The 24056-nt window shown below is 45.1% G+C and overlaps 1 protein-coding gene across 1 annotated transcript in view; it reads right to left on the bottom strand.

The window, feature by feature from the left end:
- The window catches only part of LOC149290672 (caspase recruitment domain-containing protein 11-like), a 116875-nt gene extending 96964 nt beyond the window's left edge, over window positions 1-19911 (bottom strand). Inside the window, exons 1-2 of the mRNA XM_089488459.1 lie at window positions 19710-19911; window positions 19092-19229 (exon numbers count right to left, since the gene is read on the bottom strand). Of these exons, the coding sequence (XP_089344585.1) occupies window positions 19092-19229; window positions 19710-19911 (340 nt within the window). The remainder of the gene's footprint in view (window positions 1-19091; window positions 19230-19709) is intronic.
- Between the last annotated feature and the right edge of the window lie 4145 nt (window positions 19912-24056).

The following is a 24056-nucleotide window of genomic DNA, read 5'->3' as shown; positions in this document are numbered from 1 at the left end:
CCTCCAGACCATCTCTGATGAAACCGACTGGTCTGATATGGACAGCGTGTCTTCAGATGCTTCTGTTGCTGATACAACAGACACACCCGCAATTGATAACCCCACGGCTGTTTGTGCAGTTGGGACCACCACTCCCATTACTCCCAGGAATAAGAATCATAGACCCCAAACAGCAAAACACTCCTTAGGGGCTCCTGGTTACATCCTAGCATCTGACGGGACGATTGTGCATAGTAAAGAACTTAACCATTACGAGCAACAGCTGCGTGAACAGAAGCCTGTTAAGCCTGCCACTCCAGCCTTGAACCAGTGCAGTTCGGGTACTACCCCCCTGCCCCCAGAGGTGCCCTGGGTACAGGGCAGCTTCGTGACCCCTGGTGCATGGACAGCCAAGAAAGAGAGAGTATGGAACAGTGCCATCATGTCTATGCATCCAGCATCCAATACCACTATGTCTTACAACTGCACTGCAGATGACCTTTCCTCAGACTGCGTCATTGCCTCTAACGGAACTGTAGTAAGAAAGGAGGACCTGCACGTATTTGAAAAAGCTCTACGTGCTAGGGCTAAGAATTCTTACCACAGGTTTTGATACTGCCTCTCTACAGTCCCAGGAGCACCCGGAGGCCGCTCCTTGGGGAGGGGGTACTGTCAGGAACCAATTTTTCGCTGCCTGAACCATGGGTTTTTTATACCTGTGGTGTTTACATCTGCAACCACTAGTGGCCACTCTCCACCCTCTGGAGCACTCAGAACTCAGGTGTGCCTTGTTACCTGGGTTGAGCCCTAGTCTACATCCAGCTGGGCCTTGTTACCTGGATTGCCCTGCCTTTATGAACCTGCCCTGCCCTTCAGTCAGGGCCTTTGTATTGAAGTCTATGGACCTTCCTGCTGTGGCTCTGCACCTGTACTGTTCCTGGTTCCCTGCTTTGTGTCCTTCCAAGTGGACTCCCTGCTTTGTGTCCTTCCAAGTGGACTCCCTGCTTTGTGTCCTTCCAAGTGGACTCCCTGCTTTGTGTCCTGATCAAGTGGATTCCCTGCTTTGTGTCCTGATCAAGTGGACTCCCTGCTTTGTGTCCTGATCAAGTGGACTCCCTGCTTTGTGTCCTTCCAAGTGGACTCCCTGCTTTGTGTCCTTCCAAGTGGACTCCCTGCTTTGTGTCCTTCCAAGTGGACTCCCTGCTTTGTGTCCTTCCAAGTGGACTCCCTGCTTTGTACCCTTCCAAGCGGGCTGTGTGCCTTTTGTACCCTTCCAAGCGGGCTGTGTGCCTTTTGTACCCTTCCAAGCAGGCTGTGTGCCTTTTGTACCCTTCCAAGTGGGCTGTGTGCCTTTTGTGCCCTTCCAAGCGGGCTCTCTGTCTGTCGTGCCCTTCCAAGCGGGCTCTCTGTCTGTCGTGCCCTTCCAAGCGGGCTCTCTGTCTGTCGTGCCCTTCCAAGCGGGCTCTCTGTCTGTCGTGCCCTTCCAAGCGGGCTCCCTGCCAAAAGACTTATTACCTGTATTTTATTTTGCCATACGTCCGGTTACTTGCTTAGACTATATTACCCTTATTTGCTGGTCCTGTTTAGATACATGAAATACACTGCATTACCTGGATTTCTGTTTGTGGTGTCTTTGTTTGCATAATCATGCACGGTGGGTTACATACTTGGGGTTCAGTATCCCCTGCGCATGGGCTCCTACCTGACCTGATCACCCGAGTCCTGACACATCTTCATAAGCGTTCTGATGGACACCGACTGAGGGGTCCTTAGAGAACTGGCGGCTCTGACAACCCGATTGTGTCTGTCGAGAGACAGAGAGAGAGTCATCCGGGTCGAGTCAATTATAAACCCCAGAAACTTCCTGGAAGTGGATGGAACCAACTCGGACTTTTAGAAGTTTACTATCCACCCTAACTGGTGGAGAAAAGCCAGAGTCTGCTGAAGATGAGAATACAGAATTTCTGTAGAAGCGGCTTTTAGAAGCCAATCGTCTAAATATCGGACGATTTCTAGGCCTTCTAGACTCAAGATTGCTACCACGGCAACTACAACCTTGGTAAAGGTATGAGGAGCAGAGGAGATTCCGAAGGGAAGGGAAGCAAACTGAAGATGTTTCACTTCGCCACAAAGGGATACAGCCACACGCAGATACTTCCTGTGGGCTTGGCAAACAGGAACATGAAGGTAAGCGTCCTTCAAGTCTATAGAGACCATCACGTCTCCCGGCAGTAAGATATTTATTACAGAGCGGATGGACACCATGCAGAATTTCTTTCTCGCTATGAACTTGTTCAAATAGCGAAGATCTATGATCATCTGCCAGTCTCCTGTGATCTTGGGCACTAGGAAGACTGTCGAAAAGACGCCAGATCCACGCTCTTCTGTATATAGGCATGGATAGATGCCTCTAGGACTCTGAGCCTCTTGCGCGAGAGAATCCTTGTCAGAACAAAATTCAGAGGAGGTAGGGAAACAAAACTTATTTTGTAGCCTGACCGGACTACATCTAACACCCAGAGGTCTGGTATGGACCTCCCGCAAGCCTCCAGAAAAAAACATAGACGACCTCCCACCAGGGGGTCTAGCACTGGAGGAGGGGTTACCTCCGGACTCTCTGGCGCCAGACGTCCTTTCTCTTCTCATAGGACCCGCGGGAGCGACCTGTTCCTCTCTTCTGAGTCCCCCGACGCCATTGGGATCTAGAAGGTCCCTGGGACCTGGATCCTATGGACTGTCTGCCCCTCCCTCTAGAAGCCTGCTGGGGGAGGGATTTGCCTTTCTTGTCAGAAAGGCCCTCCATGATCCTGTCTAGCTCACTGCCAAACAGCTTGCCAGGTTCGTAAGGCAACCCACAAAGCGAAAATTTGGAGGCGTTGTCTGCTTTCCAGGGTTTTAACCATAGGGGGTCTCCTTGCAGCAGCAGATAGCACCAAAGATTTGGAGGCTAGCTTCAGATGTTGAGGCGCAGCATCCGAAAGGAATTCCACAGCCAGTTGAACCATTTTAAACTGCTTCAAGATATCGTCTCTTGGAACACCTGCATCAATATCCGACTGGATTTGAGACATTCTGGTGCGCAGAAAATGAGTAACCTCACTAGAGGCTATAGCCACAGAAGCTGAGGCAGAAGCAGCCGCATAATTGTGGCGCAAGGAACACTCTGCGCGCCTATCCATGGCATTGTGTGAAGAAGATCCTCTTGGACATCTTGGCGATGGCCATATCGACTTTAGGGGGAGGACCCCATGGGCGCTGCTGGTCTACATTAAGCGGAAACATAGATTTGAACCGCTAGGTGATAACCGAACCTTTTTTGGGGAATTTCCATTCAGTCTCCATTAACTTAATGAGAGACTCATCCACTTTGAAGGCCCTTTGCCCTCTAGAGGTGGTTTCTGGAGCTTCCTTAGGGTCAACATCCTGGTCCCCCGACCGGATGGACTTTAGTAACTGTTGGGTTTTCTCAATGGGAAGCCAGAACGGTGAAGCAGGTTCTTCTTCTTCAGAAGAGTCAAGCTCATCTACAGTGAGATAAGCGTCTTCAGACATAGGGGCCAACCTAGGAGGGGACTGGGCCCTAGGTTTCTTTATCTGGAGTGTATCCTCAAATCTCTTGATAGAGGATCCAACAAAATCTTTAACCCAATCATCATATCACGTATATTGGGTTCTGCTTCAGGGGGATCTCTGCAACTTGAGCAGCGACTATAAGGGTAAGCATCCTCTAGAGGTGTATCACACCCGCCGCAGGTACAATGCCTGCGCTTGGCAGTGGACTTGCGCCCCTCGGGGGCAGGATCCTCTGGAGTACGGGATGACATCTGCAAAAGAAATGACCAAAATAATATAAAGAGTTTTATTAAACATAAAAATCTTCTTAGTTATACCTACCCTGAGATTGAAAATGTAAGGGAAGGATAACACACAAAGCCAAAGATAGACAGAAGACTCTGGGAAGGTAACTAATAGCTGTACCAAGAGACAGCCTAAAGGACACTAATAGGTTAATATACACTGGCAGAGAGCCAAAACGGGAAGCCACGCCCCCCCAGAAGTGACATCAGAGGCCACAAAAGAAAACCAGGAATCCAAGTAAGAACAAACTTTCTATGGGATTATTACTGCTGCTGAGGGAAAAGAAATGGATTCCTCCCCCTCAGCAGCTAAAACGAGTACAGGGAGGCATAGAGAAACTCTAGAACATCACAGCCTAGATCAGCAGACAGGAAGATAAGCAGCTGGGAGGAGACATCCAAACCAGTCAGGTATAGATCCAGCACAAACACACAGATAATGCTGGGTGAAATGAGGCCGTCCTGCAGCACAGCAGGGCAGCAGATAAAAATAGGATACACAATCCAACAGGAGGGCACCTGAAAAAAGTAAAATAAAGGTTAGCAAGCTAACACAAGGTCTCACACAGAGACCACCACCTGTCCCAATATGTCCAAAGGACAGAAAAAAGCACACTGTGGTTAGGGGTGGAGTTCCCTTTATAGGTGGGGTAAAGGGGGTTAATTGCTTATTTAATTGTGTAAATCATTAATTTTCCACCTGTCCTAATTGTTAACAGGGACAGTAATACCCCTCTTGTGCTGCCAGTTAGGACGTAAGGGAATGGTATTTCTTAGCTACCCCAAGCCTCAACTATTAAGCCAGTATCACAACCTCACTGACGAGTCCCATGAAGGATGAAACAGCTGCCCATGAGTGGTGATCTGGCTATTGTACCTCTTCCTGAGTTTTGTCTAAAGGCTGTCTTGTACAGCGGGCAATTACTTTCAAGGGATCCATGTATAAAGTGGATATAGAGGAAAAGGTGATAATTGTTAACCTTATTTGCATGTGCCTACCCAGAATCCCTTGTGGTTGTGAAAGCACCATGAGATTTCTGAGGGAGAAAACAAGCCTTCCGGCTTGTCTGGTGTCTGTAGATGAGTGTTTAATAATACTTCTACTACCTATTAATACATACTCAAACATATATATCAAAGTGCACGCCCGCTGTAATTAAAAACATTAGAACTCAACTGAACCATACCATATGGTTGTTATAATTATCAAGATAAACTACCCTCACAAGGAGTTGTGGATAATAAGTACACATTTGACATGATAAAAAAAGCCAGAAAACACTACAAATATTAAATGTAAATTTAGTTTAAATGGAAGCTTACTATAATTAATAAAGAAGGAAACAGTGGTGTCGGCAGGGGGGGCCATTGGGGGCTACATCATGCTGTGCCCCCCGTGTGCCCCACCAGTTGAAACGCCGTCTTATTTTTTTTTGCGGAGAGAGAGAGGCACCGAGCGGTCGCTCAGGAATAGGTTTTCAGCAACCGTTCAGCGGCTCTCACTCTCCTCTGCCTCTCACTCTCTGCCTTGGTCGCGGTGCCGGTATTTCATGCTGAGCGCTGGAGCAGCATCGGAGCAGGGAAACAGAGGCCTTGCACTCCCACCACAGGACTTCTGCAAAGTAATTGAGCTTCAAAGGGGGGAGAGGGTAGATAGGGAGACAGGGGGAGAGAGGGTAGATAGGGCAGAAGGGAGTGAGAAGGGCTAGATAGGGAGAAGAAAGGGAGAGGGGGTAGATAGGGAAAAGGGGGAGAGAGGGGATAGATAGGAAAAAGGGGGAGAGAGGTAGATAGGGAGAAAGGAGAGTAGCAAAAATATTGAAGAAAAAAAATTGGAGAATTAATGAATTTGTGAGAATGCATTAATAATTATGTGTAAATAATTTGTGTGAAAGAATAAATGATTGTGTGAATGAATTCTGTGAATAAAAGTGAATTGGTGAGTGACTGTAAAAGTGTTTGTGTGAATCATAGGTGTATAATGGATTTGGCAAAAAACAGGTTGTTTAAGCATTGGGAACAAAGATGGCAAAGGTAGCGTGTTTATGGGACAAAGATGGTATAGGCTCGGCTGTTTGGGGACAATGTTGACTCATGCTGGGCTGTTTGGGGACAAAGATGGCATGTCCTATGTGTGTGTAATTTGGGTGCTGGTCAGGTTCTATGTGGGCAATGTGGACGCCAGGACTGGCTTTGGGGTGTGCAATCTGTGATCTATGCCTGTAATTTAGAGGGTTTTACCTTTAATGCCGAGTTTATATGGGATTTCCAATTGATCTATATCTGCAAAGCTGGGTTTGTGTGTTATTCTGTTGATCTGTATCTGCTATGCTATGTTTCCATACATTATTTATTTTTACCTGCAAATACAGTATTTGTATGTCTTATTCAGTTGATCAATACCCGGAGTGCTGTTTCCATGTATTGTTTATTTGATCTATACCTTCAGTGCTGAGTTTACATGTGATTTCCAGTTGATCTATATCTGCAATGCTGGGTTTGTGTGTTCTGTTGAGATATACCTGCAATGCTATGTTTCCATACGTTATTTATGTATACCTTCAAATACAGGGTTTTTATGGCTTATTCAGTTGCACATGCTGTTTCCATGTGTTGTTTATTTGATCTATAGCTAAACTACAGGGAGTAAGTAAAAGGGAGGTGTTGTTTAGTGAATGAGGGGACAAAGGGACTCTGGGGATGATTACGGGGGAGAGGACCTCTCAATGTCAGGGTCTAATATTTATATACCGTATTTGCTCGATTATAAGACGACCCCCCAAATCTGCCTTACAGGACCCGCCCGCAAGATGCGACCTCCGGGGGAGTGGAAGACCTGGCTTGAGAGGGTACAGTTTATAATATCTTTGAACACATATAGGGGAGTGAACTTGGTTTGCAGGTTCCCAGGTTCTTTCTTCCAGGCTATACCCCTTCCATTGTATTAGATATTCTAGGTACCCCAGCGGATCCTGGAATCAACAATTTTTTGTACCATGTATTCTTCCACCCCGTCAATGACAACTGGAGCAGGAGGAGGAGGCACCCGATCAGGAAAGGGGTTTGCCACCCATGGCTTTACTATAGAAATATGGAACACAGGATGAATCCGACAGGTGGTGGGTAGTCTCAACTGAACTGTCACTGGATTTATGATTTTCGTGATGCTGTATGGACCAATAAATTTAGGTCCAAGTTTTTTCGATGGCACCTGCAGGCGTAAATTACTTGTGGACAACTAGACTTTGTCACCACAACGGTAAGTAGGTGGACTGGATCGATGGCGATCTGCCTATAGCTTATAGGCCTTACGAGCCTTGATCAGGTTTTGTTTTAAGATTCGGAATTTTTTTTGTTGCGGTGGGGGTCCGTGATCCCAGGGACCGTGGTAGAATCATGGTAGGGTGGTAACCATAGTTCGCAAAAAATGGTGACATACGTATAGAACGTTGTTTTTGTTATAGGTGAATTCCGCAGAGGGAAGGAACTGAAGCCAATCATTCTGGAGGTAAGTGGTGTAGTATCTTAAATAATGTTCTAGTATTTGATTTAGACGTTCCGTCTAACCGTTGGTCTGTGGATGGAAATCTGTGGACAGCGTGGGAAGGATATGCAAACTGCGACAGAACACCTTCCAGAAGCGTGATGTAAATTGTACTCCACGGTCAGAGGTGATGGTCTGTGGTAACCCATGAAGCCGAAACACTGTATTCAGGAACAAGGTGGCCGTGGCTGATGCTGAGGGGATACCGATAGTGGGAATAAAATGTGCCATTTTAGTAAATCTGTCTACCACCACCATTATTGTGTCATGTTTTTCTGAGGGTGGTAGATAACAATAAAGTCCATAGAGATCTTTGACCAAGGAACTGAAGGAGTGGGTAACGGGCGGACAAAAGAGGTCACATCCTGGTCCAGTAAAGGCCACCAAAAATGACGTCGGACAAGGTCTGTGGTCTTCTTAACACCCCCATGTCCGGAAAGGAGGGAATCATGGCAGGTTTGTACCACTTTTAAATGAGCTGGAGGTGGTACAAATATCATACTCCGATAGTATAAAAAGTCTCTGGTACGGCGGATAGGAGGGTTTGTTCATGGGGACTGAAACTCCACGGGATAAGGAGCTGATGTAGTCCATAAGAGGTGGTTGATGAGTGAGGAACAAGCTGGATGGAAGAATAGTATCCAACTGGGATTCTGGGTGTATCAATGGTAACCCAGACAAGGCATCCGCTTTGGTATTGCGGGATCCAGGACTGTACGTGATGTGCAAATTGAATCGTGTAAAAAAGAGAGCCCACCTCGCCTGTCGAGGGCACAACCTTCGGGCAGAACGGAGATACTCGAGGTTCCGGTGGTTGGTATATAACGTCCAGAAGGTGACGCCAAGCTTCCAGTGCCTGTTTGATGGGTAATAATTCTCTATCCCCCACACTGTAGTTCATCTCTAAAGGGGTGAGTTTACGAGAGGAATAGGCCACTGGGTGTAGTCTCTGTTTTTCCCCGTGTCTTTGGGATAAGATTGCCCCTACTGCTAAATCTGAAGTGTCTACCTCCACGTGAAAAGGCTCCTCTACGTTGGGCAGTATGAGAATAGGAGCAGTAGTGAAATGTTGCTTCAGGGCGTCAAAGGCTTTCTGGACTTCCGGTGTCCATGAAAAGCGAGAAGACTGGCGAGTAAGCATCGTTATGGGTGCAATAACATGAGAGAAATTTCGAATAAATTTGCAATAGTAGTTTGCGAAGCGTTGGACCGCTTTTTTATTAGAGGGTACCGACCACTCCAGTATTGCTGACACCTTCTTCGGGTCCATTTGTAAATTTCCGGGCGTGATGATGAACCCCAGGAACTCCACCCAAGAGGATTCAAATTGACATTTCTCTAGTTTGGCATAGAGGTATTGTGTGTGTAGGCATTCTAAGACCAATTTGACCTGATCACGATGCTCAGATAGTGTTGGTGAGAATATGAGAATGTCGTCTAGATAGACCACCAAGAAGATATCAAGATAGTCTCGAAAAATGTTGTTTAAAAAATGTTGAAACGTAGCAGTGGCGTTGCATAGCTCAAAGGGCATTACGAGGTACTCAAAGTGTCCATAGCGGCTTCGGAAAGCGGTCTTCCACTCGTCCCCTTCACGTATGCGAACTAAATTGTAGACCCTCCGGAGATCGATCTTTGTAAAAATGTGTGCGTTCTAGAGTCGGTCCAAAAGTTCGGTAACGAGAGGCAATGGGTATCTGTTTTTTATTGTAATTTTATTCAGTTCTCGATAGTCTATGCAGGGGCGTAAACTTCCATCTTTTTTCTCCACGAAGAAGATTCCTGCACCGGCTGGAGAAGTGGACGGACGAATAAAACCTTTGGCTATATTTTCTTGAATATAGTCCTTGAGGTGACGCAACTCGGGTTCAGACAAAAGGAATGGGAGCCCCTGGGAGAAGGTCAATGGGGCAATCTTAAGTCCTTCGGGGAGGAAGAGTGTCAGCTCCTTTTTTGTCGAACACATCACTGAATTCTACGTATTGTTTAGGAAGACGTGGGTCAGGAGGAGAGGATGAACTGTCAGGGAGCAGCAGGAGTGATGGATGGTCGGGGAGACAACGATTGCTACAAAAAAGGGATTGGAAGGAGAGGGTGCCTTTGGCCTAGTCTATCGTGGGATTATGAAGTCTCAGCCAGGGTAGTCCGAGAATAATCAGAAACATAAGTGATGGGATCAGGTCAAAGCTCAGATGCTCCATATGATTATTTCCCAGTAGCGCATGAAGTGATGGTGTTTCTTGTGTGATGGGTCCGGAGGATAAAGGAGTACCGTCTACCACTTGAATATGTATCGGGGCTGACTTGGTCAAGGTTGGTATATGCAGTTGATTGGCAAAGTCCCAATCCATAAAGCAACTGCTGGCTCCAGAGTCAATGATGACAGAAACGGTGGTAGAATTATTGGTCCACTGTAAAAACATGGGGATGGATAAGTGAGGAAAACCGCCTTTAGGGAATGAATTTAGGCAAACCTTATTGTGTGTGAGCTTACCTCTAGGAGAGCGTCGTGGACAGGAGTAGATCAGATGCCCGGGTTGACCACAGTAAAAACACAAGTTGTTATTCCTGCAACGGGCTTTTTCAGTCTCTGACAGTGGGCCATGTGCCAACCCAATTTGCATCAGTTCTTCCATAGGAAGGGTAGCAGGAGGTTGGATTGCCGGAACAGCAGGAGGAAAGTGGCGCCTCGGGGTAGGAAAGGACGAGGCAGCATGCTCCAGGCGTCTTTCCCGTAATCTGCAATCCAACTGGATGACCAAATATATGAGATCTTCCAGCGAGTCGGGGATGCCCACTCGGGCCAGTTCATCTTTCAGGCCATCGGATAAACCTAGACGAAATTGATCTAGGAGTGCCGGCTCATTCCACTTGCTTTCAAAAGCCAGGCTTCGGAATTCTGTTACGTATTCTTCCACAGGTCTCTTCCCCTGATGTAAAGCGTGTATGGCAGTTTGCGCAGAGGTGGTGCAAAGAGGGTCATCAAACAGAGTGTCCATGGCATGACTGAATTCGGCCCATGAATTCAGGACCGAATTGTTGGTGTGTAGTAAATGATGGGCCCAAATTTGGGGCTCACCCGAGAGTAGGGAAATCACAGTCCGTACTTTCACGTAGTCTGAGGCATAGGTTCTGGGTTGGAGCGAGAATAGGATTTGGCAGGAGGTCCTGAAGGCACGATAACCAGTTCTGTCCTCGGACAGAAACGTTCTGGTAGGCGTACCTTGGGCTCAGGAGCAGCAGCAGAAGCCCCTTCCATCAATGGAAGCGGGACGGTTCCAGAAGATGGTCCCCCGAAGTAGGTGGATTAGTCTGGAGTTTGTGTAGTTGGCGCTGCATATACGTATGGCTGGTTTGGATATCTTGGAATGAACGGGTCAGTGCGGCAATCTGTCCTGTAAAAGCAGAGAGGGCATCAACAATTCCTGCGGATTCAATGTTTGGGCTCAGTTATTCTGTGAGGTATGTCTTACCAGAAGGAATCCAATATGCAGGAATAGAACACACTTGCTCAATACGGAACACGCACAAGGGGCCTGGAGAGGATAACAGGGCGCTTGGCGGTGTAACCGTAAGCACGGGTGGTCGAGACAGAGCTGGGGACAGGATACCAGAAGTTCACAGGAGCCATATGTAGACCAGGCTCAGGATGCTAGAGGTACACAGGAGCCGTTGAGAAAGCCGGGGTCAGGATGCCAGAAGTACACAGGAGCTGTTTAGTAGTCCAGGGTCAGGATGCCAGAAGAACACAGGAGCCGTTTAGAAAACCGGGGTCAGGATGCCAGAAGTTCACAGAAGCCGTTAAGTAGACCAGGGTCAGGATACCAGAATACACAGGAGAGGATATACTAAATACGGAGGGGCTCACGAGATACAGGAAGCACCAGTATAACTGAGCACCGGTAGCGATCCAGCGGAATCCAGCAGTCGGTCCGCCTCATAATTATTTATGAAGCGGCCGCTTGTGCGCGCGGTTGCTTCATGCAGTAGTGAGCAGTGCTGGTGTTTCTGCCGGGAAAAAGAGGAGGATGTCCGGCGTCCATCTAAGGTAGGTGCCTTACAGCTTCCTTCATTCCTTAAGCTGGCTCTGCCACACCAACACCCAAACACACACACCAGGAAAGGCTCTGCCACACCAACACCCACACACCAGGACAGGCTCTGCCACACCGACACCCAAACACACACACCAAGACAGGCTCTGCCACACCGACACCAAAACACACACACCAGGACCGGCTCTGCCACACCAACACCCATACACACACACCAGGACAGGCTCTGCCCCACTGACACCCAAACATACAGACCAGGACAGGCTCTGCCACACTAACACCCAAACACACAACAGGACAGGCTCTGCCACACTGAATCCCCAAACACACACAGGACAGACTCTGCCACACTGACACCCGAACACACACACTAGGACTGGCTATGCCACACTGACACCCAGACACACACCAGGACAGGGTCTGCCACACCGACACCCAAACACACACACCAGGACAAGCTCTGCCACACAACACCCACACACCAGGACAGGCTCTGCCACACCGACACCCAAACACACACACCAAGACAGGCTCTGCCACACCGACACCAAAACACACACACCAGGACAGGCTCTGCCACACCAACACCCATACACACACACCAGGACAGGCTCTGCTACACTGATAACCAAAAACACACAAACAGCAGGACACAATCTACAACACAGACATCTACATCAGGATGAATTTTCCATACTGCATTGTCATTTATGTATTTGTGTGTATTGTGTATTGATGCCTCGACCAGCACCCTTTTAGTATTGATTAATGTGGTGCCTCCACACCCTTGTATGATCGCCTCCAACCACCACTATTTGTATTAATGCCCCCAGCAAGCCCCTTTATTATTGATTTATGAGATGGACCCTACAATTACATAATAAGTACTTCTCTTTGAAGTAAAGACTATGATTGAAATACGATTTGAAAATAACAGCTTAACTGGCAGTTTCTTTAATATTAGGCCCTGCTGCCGATATATATATAGATATTAGATCTTGCTGCCGATATATATTAATATTAGACCCTGCTGGCAATATATATTAATATTAGGCCCCACTGACGATATATATATATATATATATATAAATATTAGACCCTGCTGCGAAAGGAGCTATAGATCAACACGTTAACACACAAACTCAGCATTGCATGTATAGATCAATTGAAATTCACTTGTGAACTCTGAAGGTATAGATCAAATAAACAGAATCAGACATATAAATCCTGTATTTCCAGGTATACAATAGTAATGTATGGAAACATAGCAGGTATAGATCAACTGGAAAGCACATGTAAACACAGTACTAAGGGTATATATCAAATACATGGAAACAGCATTGCAGGTATTGAGCAACTGAATAAGACATACAAACCCTGAATTTGCAGGTATACATAAATAATGTATGAAAACATAGCATAGCAGATATGGATCTACAGACTAACACAAAAACCCAGCTTCGCAGGCATAGATCAATTGGAATTCACATAAAAACATGGCATTAAAGGTAGAAACCCCCTAAATTACAGGCATAGATCACAGGTTGCACACCCCAAAGCCAGCCCTAGCAGTATATGACGTCCTATTCTGGCGCTCAGCATGACATGCTGGCACTGCGACAGATGAAGAGGCCTCGCCGAGGAGAATGAGGGTCCCGAGCGGTTGCTCTCTCCTCCGCGTCAAAAATATATATATATTAAAAAAGACAGCGTTTCATTTTTGCTTTCAATGAGGCTGCCCGGGATTTAAAGTCCCATTGCCGGACTGTCCCGGGCAATCAGGACATACAGCGTCCGTTGGGTGATTCTAATTTCAGCAGGGGGGCAACAGGGGGGGGCAAGACCCCCTTGCAACCCTGTAGCGATGCCACTGACTGGGAGACAAACTAAACCTGAAACGGTGAGGAAAGCCGCAGACAAAAACGTAGCTGAGTCAAAACCAGACTCTTTCATAGTGCCAAATCAATAAGCAGGAGCTAGGTCAAGGCAAGCCGGGTCAAAGACTAGAAAGTAACCAAAGCTAAGCAGAATTATTAAAGGAGGGTTACACCAACCAAGGGGACCCTGGGAAAAAATAGGCCTCCAGGGCCAAAAAGGAGGCAAATCCGGTCACATCAGGTTATTCAGGGTCAAATGATTAGAGTGCACGCAGAGGATGTGCGCCTATGTGATCACGTCCTTTTGGGCGAGCAGGTGTGCAATATATCATATGGCTGGATGGCAGCTCAAGGCAGCAGGACCACAATGCGGGAACCTCCTGCCTCAGAAGACCCACAAGGGCTTTACTATTTGTGCTGTTTTTGGGCTATTTTGTCACGTCAAATGTTTATTTATTATCCATACCTCCTTGTGAGGGTAGTTTGTCTTGACTCATAATTAATGTTATGATGGTTCAATTGACTTGTTTTTAATTACAATGGGCATATACTTTGATACATATATATATATATATATATATATATATATATATATATATATATATATATACCGTATTTGCCCGATTATAAGACGAGGTTTTTTCCAGAGCAAGTGCGTCACGTCACGTAGACAACTTCCGCTCAAGCACGTAGAGCTCTACACGCTGCCCGGACTAAGCACCGGGGACTCAGAAGCACCGGTAAGTTTGGAGGAGGGAGAGGGAGGGAGTGTTAAATGGGGGCGGGGGGCATAAGGCATTTCTGGAGGCAGAGTGCTCTGTGAAATGCCTTTTAACCCCCTTAATGCCACTCTGCCTCCAGAAATACCTTTTAACCCTCTATGCGCCACTCTGCCTCCTGAAATGCCTTATACCTCCCTATATGCCACTCTGCCCCATAATATGCCTTCTAACCCCCTAAATGCCAGAGTGGCATATAGGGGTATAAGGCAATTCTGGAGGCAGAGTGGCGCATAGGGGGGTCAAAAGGCATATCATGGGGCACAGTGGCATATAGAGGGTTAAAAGGCGTATCATGGGGCACAGTGGCATTTAGAGGGTATAAGGCATTTCTGGGGCAGAGTGGCAAGCCTGGGGGCAGATGTGCATAACTGGGGGGGCAGGTTGAAAAAAAGGAAATAAAAACAAAAACAACATATTTTTCTCAATCATAGCTTTTATTAACAAACAATTGTTCACATAGTTTACATGAACTAACATTTACTGGTAAAACTTTTTTCCTATAGGGTCGTCTTATATTCAGGCTTTTTCTTATTCATACACATATATGTCTGGGTTTATATAAGCATGAATAAGCACAGTCATGCCAAAGGCGGACATAGGTTTTTGTCTCTGTTACGAGTTGTTATTTTTACCTATATTGGATTAAAATTAAAGGTATATTTTTCTATGTTTTCTATGTCTTCCATTTTGTCTTTCCAATCTATTTTGAACCAGTACGAGGGGACAGGAACAAGGGGTTGCAAGGGCTGTAGTTATGCCATTGGAAGCTGTTGACCTTCCTTTGTAAATGCAGTTGTGCTCAAAGGTTTGCATACCTTGGCAGAAATTGTGAAATGTTGGCATTGATTTTAAAAATATGACTTCTATTTAAGGTTAATGGCCATATGAAGCCATTTATTATCACATCATTATAATAATGATAACATATATCACTCAAATGGCCATGATCAAAAGTTTACATACCCTTGAATGTTTGGCCTTGTTACAGAAACACAAGGTGATATACACAGGTTAAAATGACAATTAAAGGTTCATTTCTCACACTTGTGGTTTTTTGAATTGCAATTAGTGTCTGCGCGTCAACGAGTCTGTTAGCTCTCACGTGGATGCACTGAGCAGGCTAGATACTGAGCCATGGGGAGCAGGAAAGAACTGTCCAAAGACTTGCGCAAGGTAATGGTAATGGAACTTTATAACGATGAAAAATTATATAAAAGATATCCAAAGCCTTGAAAATGCCAGTCAGTATCACTTATTAAGAAGTGGAAAAATCTCTTGATACCAAGCCAAGGTCGGGTAGACCAAGAAAGATTTCAGCCACCACTGCCAGAATAGTTGTTCGGGATACAAAGAAAAACTCACAGGTAACCCCAGGAGAAATACAGGCTGCTCAGGAAAAAGATGGTGTGGTTGTTTCAAGGAGCACAATATGTCAATATCGCAACAAAAATGTAATGCATGGTCACGTTGCCAGAAAGAAGCCTTTACTGTGGCAATGCTACAAAAAAGCCAAGTTACAATATGCCCAACAACACCTTGACATGCCTCACAGCTTCTGGCACCCTGTAATTTGGAGTGATGAGACCTAAATAGAGCTTTATGGTCACAACCATAAGCGCGATCTTTAGAGAGGGGTCAACAAGGCCTAAAGCAAAGAGAATACAATCTCCACTGTGAAGCATGGTGGTGGCTCACTGATTTTCGGGTGTGTGTGCTCAAAAGGCATAGGAAATCTTGTGAAAATTGATGGCAAGATGAATGCAGAAAGTTGACATTCCAATGGGTACAGCAGAAAAAGGTGAAGGTTTTAGAGTGGCCATCACAGTCTCCTGACTATTATCGAGCCATTCTGGGGAGATCTCAAACAGCGGGTCACGCAACACGACCAAAGACTTTGCATGGCCTGGATGTATTTTGCCATGATGAATGGGCAGCTATACCACTTGCAAGAATTTAGGGCCTCATAGACAACTATTACAAAAGACTGCACGCTGTCATTAATCCAAAAAGGGGACAATACAAAGTTTTAAGAACTAAGGGTATGCAGACTTTTGAACAGGGGTCATTTCATTGTTTTCTTTGTTGCCATGTTTTGTTTTATGAGTTTGCCATTCTGTTACAACTTACAGTTTTATATGAATCCTATAAGAAATAAAAGAAACATGTTTTACCTGCTCACTCATGTTTTCTTTAAAAATGCTACATATATCACAAATTCTGCAAACTTTTGAGCACAACTGTAACATAGAAACATACAATGTATCAGAATATAAGAACCGTTCAACCCATCTAGTCTGCCAATTTCTAAATACTAGATCATTACTCCCTGGTCTTATCTTATATCTAGGATAGCATTATGACTATCCTAGATATAAGATAAGCCTCCTCCACTCTATTAACCTCTACCACGTCTGCTGGAGGGCTATTCCATGCATTCACTCCCCTCACTGCCCCTCTAATTTAACCCCTTATGGATCAGACAAGACGGGCATTCTTCAGATACCATTATTGATCATATCATCTCATTTTCTATAAAAAAAAACAACAATAAAATATGATGAAAAATAAAAAAAACACTTTTTCTCACTTTTATTTGAAAAATATTTTACTCTAAAACCTGCTAAACAGATTCTACTACTTGTCTTGAGTTTAAAAATACCCAATGTTTTCATGTTTTTTTGCTTTTTTCTGCAAGTTATTGGGCAATAAGTAAGAGTAGCATTTTGCTATTTTCCAAATCTTGTCATTTTGCCCCATGTGCTATTCCAGGTATCTTTAAAGCCAGCCAATGTAATTTACCCCATCAAACCATATATTTTTGAAAACTAGACACCTCAAGGTAATTTAAATGTGGGTATTTTAACCCTTTCCATGCACTAATTCTACTTCCACCCTTTGTCAAACTTTGTGATAGTAATTTATTTTGTGTTTTTTGCACTTCAGGTATGGATTTACAGCTCCTGGTCTATGTCACTTTCAAACAACCCGATATGCGTTCAGCAACATCTCCCGATTACAGTGATACCCCACATGCATGGGTTTGTTGGGTTGTTTGGGAGGTATAATGCCACATTTGGGAAGTGTGCATTTTTAAACTTGTAACTTTGACATCTGGTCCTACTGCCCCATGTCCTAATAGGGCCATCTTTGAAGCCGGCTAATTTAACTTACCCCATCAAACCATATATTTTAAAAAAAATAGACAGCCCAATGTATTTCAAATGCTAGTATTTTAACCCCTTCCATGCATGCAATTCTACCACCAGCCTTTGCCAAAGTTTGTGGTAATATTTATTTTTTTTTTAAATTCACACAAATTGTAATTCAGGTATAAATTTATATCAAACAACATCCCAATGCGTCTTCAGCAACATCTCCCCAGTACAGTGACCAAATGTGCATGGGTTTGTCGGGTTGTTTGGGAGGTAAAATGCCACATTTGGGAAGTGCACATTTTTCAACTTGGAACTTTAACATCTGGTCCTACTGCCCCCATGTGGGCCATCGTTGAAGCCAGCTAATTCAATTTACCAAACCATATATTTTTGAAAACTAGACACTAGCTATTTCAAATGGCGGTATTTAAATCCTTTCCATGCACTAATTTTACTACCAGCCTTTGTCAAAATTTGTGGTAGCATTTTTTTATTTTCTGGTATATGTCACTGTCAAACAACACCCCAATATGTGTTCAGCAACATCTTTTGATTACAGTAATACCACCCATGCATGGGTTTGTCTGGTGTGGATAAAAGGCCACATTTGGGAAGTGAGCTTTTTTTCCATTTTGGCCAGTCTGTGCCTATGTGCTATCTTTGAACCCGGCCACTCCAGTTTACCCCATCAAACCATTCATTCTTCGGAGCAGTCACAGCGCGTCCTGGGGTGGGTGTTTGGTGTTGCTGAATGCCTCGCTATCGAGGCATTTCAGCTACACCATTGAAGTTGAACTGTTTTAAAACGGGCGTCCACTGCCATACAGTGTATGGCCGAAGTTGATGCCTCGGGAAGGGGCCGGACATGCCGATCTCGGTGTTGCTGAATGCCTTGACATCGAGGCATTACAACAACATCATTTTAGCAAAAAAAGTGATCGTAGATCACGCCATTGGTCGTTACCTGACCGTTTTTGCGTGACGTGTCTGGCCAGTCATTGGACGCTAAAGGGTTAAGATTATATCCTGTTGATGTGGTAGTTGTTATTCTTTTAAATATACTCTCCCCTCTTATCATGTGGATTCCCTTCATATATTTAAAAGTTTCTATTATGTCCCCATGGCTCATTCTTCTTCAAAGCTATACATGTTAAAATCCTTTAACATGTCCTGGTAAGTCACTTGGAGGAAAACAATTCCCTTTTGTGATATCCAATCTCTCCTCTTATTTTTGTGTGGCTATTAATTTGTGTAATTGTTCAGGGCATAATGGGTATCTGTATTATTGTCCCTGGGTACCTACTGCTATTTTAAACTAGGTGAAATTATCAGGAGGACTTGGAGAATATTAATTTTCATTATTTATTAGCAAAAAGCACAATTTTTATTTCTCAGATATCACTAAAATATCACTGTGTGCGTTCTTACACTCCTGTGCCCTGGACTCCAACATCCAGTAAGGGCTGAGTTATGATAAGCCTGACAAGGTCAGTGAAGCCTAAATCTCATACAAGCAGCAAAAAAACAAGTACAATGTGATAGAATAATCTATTATATTTAGGATCAAAATCCACAGCTTTGCATATATTTATACCCTTATGTAACAGATACAACAGGAGCACAACCAAATTTAACCTGTTTTATGCAGTCCCATAAACATTGGTCATTAAAAATACATGTTTGTTTTGTTTTTTTGGTTTTTTTATAAATACAAATATATAATTTGAATTGTGCTACATGTTCAATGGAGCAAAAAGGCACCAAAAAGCTCTGGTCTTTAAGGGTTAACTGGTGCAAAATAACACAAAATAATGAGTTAACCAAAAAAGATACTTCACTCACCCACTATTGTAGAGAACCGTCTAGTTGGCTCTTTTCCAGTAACCAGCTTGTACAGTTCAGGATAGTAAAATTCTAGGCTTTCCAAAAACACAATGTAACCACGTTGACCCTTTGTATGAAGGATATCCAAGAGGCGGCCTGAATAAATATAGTAGGAATATTTGTTGTACTTTCTACATTAATTTTTCCTCAACATACAATAAAGTTCTTAAAAATATATAATCATATACACACATATGTTTAACATCTCTGCAAAAAATACTATTCTGGACCAAGAATTGCTACAGAAACAATGCTTAGTGTAGACTACATTGCTATAGTTGCTAAACAAAACTACATTTTTACCAGTTTGGTTGAGACGGTTGCATGAAACACTTTTTTAGGCATGATGGAAATCTAGCATGGAGAATCAAGATGCTAATAATGCTTGAGTGAGTATTTTTATTATGAACTAAAGACATATTGTTATACAACTGTTTTAGAATGTTGTTATTTGTTGAAACTACAGTCTGATAAAATTACCAGAGCTTTAGGATATGTGAAGAACTTTTACAGATTACTTGTGGATATTTATTATCACTTTTGCCAGTTAAACATATCATCATTATGGAATCATACCTGAGCGAGTGACCCTAGTTGGAAACAGATGTAAGTTAAGTACTTCTTCTTCATCCTGCTCATCAATAACTTTACACTGTCGTAGGTAAGGTGTTATCTTTGCAGGGTTGATGTAGCGACTCAGAACATGCCTGTTGGATTCAACACCCTCCCAGACTGCTTTATCATCATCATTTTTTACAATTTCCATATCTTTGTCCATTTAGTAGATCTTACTAGAGTCAACAAATGAGAAGAGAAGCACATTTCAGAGAAAAAGCAAAGAGAAACAGGACCTTTAAAATATCTATAACATAGATGTTAAAGTAAAATGTAATTTCTGTACTTTTCAAGAAAGTCAAATCACATATAAGATTTGGGACTGCAAATATTTTTACTAAACTGATAAAAAAATACATATATTATAGATTGCATGACCAAAAGTACGTGGACAACCCAACTAATTATTGAGTTTAGAGTTTCAGCTACACCCATTGCTAACAGGTGTACCAAATCAAACACATAAGCACGCCATCTCTATAGACAAACATTGGCAGTAGAATGGGCTATACTGAAATGCCACATGTCAGAGTTAACTCTGGAGCAGTGGAAACATGTTCTAAGGAGTGGAAGGATACTGGTCTGGTCTGGGCCAGTATTTAGGGTTTGGGCAAGGTCCCTTAGTTCCAGTGAAGGATAATGTTAATGCTACCTCATACAAAGAATTTTAGACAATGGTATGCTACCTTTCCTGTTCCAGCATGATTGCGCCCCTGTGCACAAAGCAAGGTACATAAAGACATTTTGGTGTAGAGGAATTCTAATGGCCTACACAGAGTTCCACTGAACACCTTTTGGCATTAACTGTAATGACAATGTGTCTCTGGGGCAGGAGACATAGGGGGCAGTGTACGTAATGTATCCCTACACAGGGTGGTACTGTACACACCAGGTTCCACTGCCCTGACCAAGTAATGCCTACTGGAGTTACCTAGCACAACTAACAATACACCTGCACTATTAACAGCTTTGACTTTACCTTTGATAGGAATTGGACCTGGACCTTGATTTGGGTTTGGTGCACTGACATTCCATTCCTAACCTGCTCTCCCATACACAGCAAAGCTGATTAAGGCAAAACTAGTACCACATGGAGGCTCTATTTTGCCCCTGCCATGAGCTGGCCCTTACATGGGTCCTGGGCATTCATTCCGGATAGATTTGTGGAAAAAGAGAAGCACCTCTCTTTCTCCAGGAACCTGCATTACTGGCTACTTGTGGTGTACTTCCACAAAGAGCAGAGCCACAGAAGCAACCTCTCTCCTATTCCTCCAATTGGGAGGAGAGGGTGTGCCCATACATTCTGCCGTTTTTAGGAAGCAGTAATATAATTGGTAGGGGGGTCAGCCCTTTGTGAACAACTTTAGACCAGCCTGAGTGCAGCCTGTCCCTAAGTGCTAATGTTGCAACCCCTGGCACCCGGGCAGATCACCCCCCAAATAGAGCATCTATGATCTTTCTAGTATAGTTGACATGGATGACTGATCTTAGTGAAAATGGCTGAATTTACACTCTTTAATAGATAAAACATTTGAAATGGGGTAGGTACTTGGTATACACAATTATGAGTTTAGTCAGGTCTAGGACAGCACAATATATCAATACACCACTGACCACATGTCAGCCTTTCTACGAAGCAGGGGAAATTGGGAATTCTTACCTGGGAATTATTTTTCCTTGTCAATTCCCACGGTGGCACAGATGGAGAGATGGCTCCGCCTACCAAGTAGGGCAGGAAACTATAAAAAAAGGAGACCTCCCCAGTGTAGCTAAAAAGACAGACTCAGACAGCCAATGTGAAAACAAAGTAGAATTTAATGGGTGGGAGCTAAATGTGCCACCGTGGGAATGGACAAGGAAAAATAATTCCCAATTTCCTTGCCATTCCAGGTGGCACAGATGAAGAATTAGCGAGATAGGGTGGGAAGGATTCCGGTCTAAAGGACACGTCGACCAAACTGCGAGTCTTCAGAGGCTTGGAGATTGAGCCTGTAGTGCCTAACAAATGTATGGATTGATTTCCAGGTTGCTGCCTTACAGATAAGAGGGGTTCATGCAGGAGAGCTCTGCCCATGAAGTTGAGACTGATCTAGTCGAATACGCCTGTCACGGAGCTGGCTTGTCCGACCAACTACCTCCGCTGTCTTGTGCTCCCTTAGCCTGGGACAACACACTTTCCCCGGTTCCCCAGTCACTAGCCGAGACTCAGTGTAGGGTAAAACCAAACGAAGACTGATTTATTTTAGACACACAGAGCTGGATATATCCAGCAAAACACACATTAACATAAAACAAGACATTGGGACACAAACCGCCCCCTTAATCTGCCTCTCAGAGACAACAGGGGCAGTAACGGGATTAACAATACAATAGGGGGAGACTGATTTATACAACATTAAACATCAAAGAATGGTGGTCACTCCCTGGTGGCAGATCCTGGCTGTCTGCCGGAGATAATCCTCTCAGCCAGTGATGAGATGATACCGCTGGGGGTAGCCACAGAAGTCTCTACAAACCCAGGGCCCATAGTCAATAGGGAAGAGGCTGGCAGTCAGGCTTCTCCAGTGGCCCCAGTGATGGAGGCTTCCGTCACAATTCTCCCCCCTTCGAATTGGACTGACATAGGATGAGACCCCAAACGGGTTGACTCCGTAGTCAGTCAGTTTATTTGGCCCATTAATGCCCTCCCAAAATTGGTGCTCCTGCTGCTGCTGGGGAGATGGGCCGGCTGCGCCATCTCCCGGGTACCGCTGGGGAGTGATGCCGCCTGCATCCCCTCCCTGGTGCTCCTGTTGCCGTTGAGGAGGGAGTTCCGGTTGATCCGGTCCTGGAATTAGGTTCTTCTGCTGGGGGGGCGGGTCGGCCGCTGTATCTCCCTGAACTCCTGCAGCTTTGGTAGGTGCTGCGCAGAGGCCAGCGATGCTCTGCCTGGTTGCCAGCACTTCAGCTGGGGTTAGGGAATCTTGTGGGTCGGCCTGCCGCTGGGGAGGGAGGACCGGTTCCTCCGCTCCCGGACATGTGAGCTGCCGCTGGGGAGATGGGCCGGCTGTCACATCTCTCGGTTCCTCCCACTGCCGCTGGGGAGAAAAAACAAGTTCCTCCGCTCCCGGACATGTGAGCTGCCGCTCGGGAGAAGGGCCGGCTGCCACATCTCCCTGGATCCCTGTAGTCATTGCAGGTGTGGGGCAGTAGCCAGCAGCGCTCTGCCCTGTTGCCAGCTCTTCAGATGGGACTAAGAGATCTGGGCAGACTGCCCAGCATTCTGAGGCCCCCGGTGTGGAGACAGCAGTGTTATCCACCCCTCTTGGGTTAACATCCTCAGATGTAAAATCAGTTAGATCCACAATCTCTGGATCTGGTTGTGGAGCACAGTCGCACAGCTCCAGTATCGGATCTGGATTAGCTGCCCAGTATCCCTCTGACTCAGGGGTGGAGACCGCAGTCCCATCCACCCCGCCTGGGTCAACATCCTCAGGTGACCACTCAATAACATCCACAAAATCCACACAATCCCTGGACACTGGGGCATTCTGTTGAACGCGGTCAAACAGTTTTTTATACGCCTTTTCCAGTTCCCACTCCTGCGTAATTAAAAAGTCTAAATCACCTTTAAGTCCTAGCGCATCTGGGAGGTCCCACTCCCTGAAATCCCGGATGTCCTCAATCCGCCACTCCGCTGTACTGCCGAAGTCCGGATCCTCCTGAAGACTATCCCATAATAATCCAGGGCCACCAAAGTCATAGCCCTCTGGAGAACAATCTTTCGCAGTTCCCCAATATGCTTGTTCTGTATACCACTGCAGAGCCCTATAGTGATCTTCCAGCTCTACCTCCTGTTGGACCAGCTTGTCCAATTCGGATACCCATTGCTCCTGGGGTTGCTGTCCCAGGAAAGACATCCGTAGTTCCCGCTGGTCTCTAATTTTTTGTTCGGAGCTTGGAAGACACTGACCCCGGCGTATAACAGCCCTCTGCCATACTGACCGTCGAACCACTTGCCTCAGGTTCTGGTATTGTTCTGTAGGCAAAGCAGTGGTGTAGCAGGAGAGGATGACCCGCAGCAGTCCCTGGAATTCGGATACCACATCCATGTCCTTGTCAAGGCGACCGAAGTCTGCCGTCCTGTCGGTCAATCCCGGTAGAAAGTAACATAGTAACATAGTAACATAGTAACATAGTTCATAAGGTTGAAAAAAGACCAAAGTCCATCAAGTTCAACCTATATACATATTGTGTCCCTACTGTGTTGATCCAGAGGAAGGCAAAAAACCCTTATGAAGCAGATGCCAATTGCCCCATACCAGGGGG

The sequence above is a fragment of the Sceloporus occidentalis genome, unplaced genomic scaffold (assembly GCF_023333645.1).
Source record: "Sceloporus occidentalis isolate IW3139 unplaced genomic scaffold, rSceOcc1.0.p SCAF_38, whole genome shotgun sequence".
Classification (NCBI taxonomy): Eukaryota; Metazoa; Chordata; class Lepidosauria; order Squamata; family Phrynosomatidae; genus Sceloporus; species Sceloporus occidentalis.
Note: the sequence above shows the minus strand (reverse complement) of the source record. Positions and strands in the feature narration are given on the sequence as shown.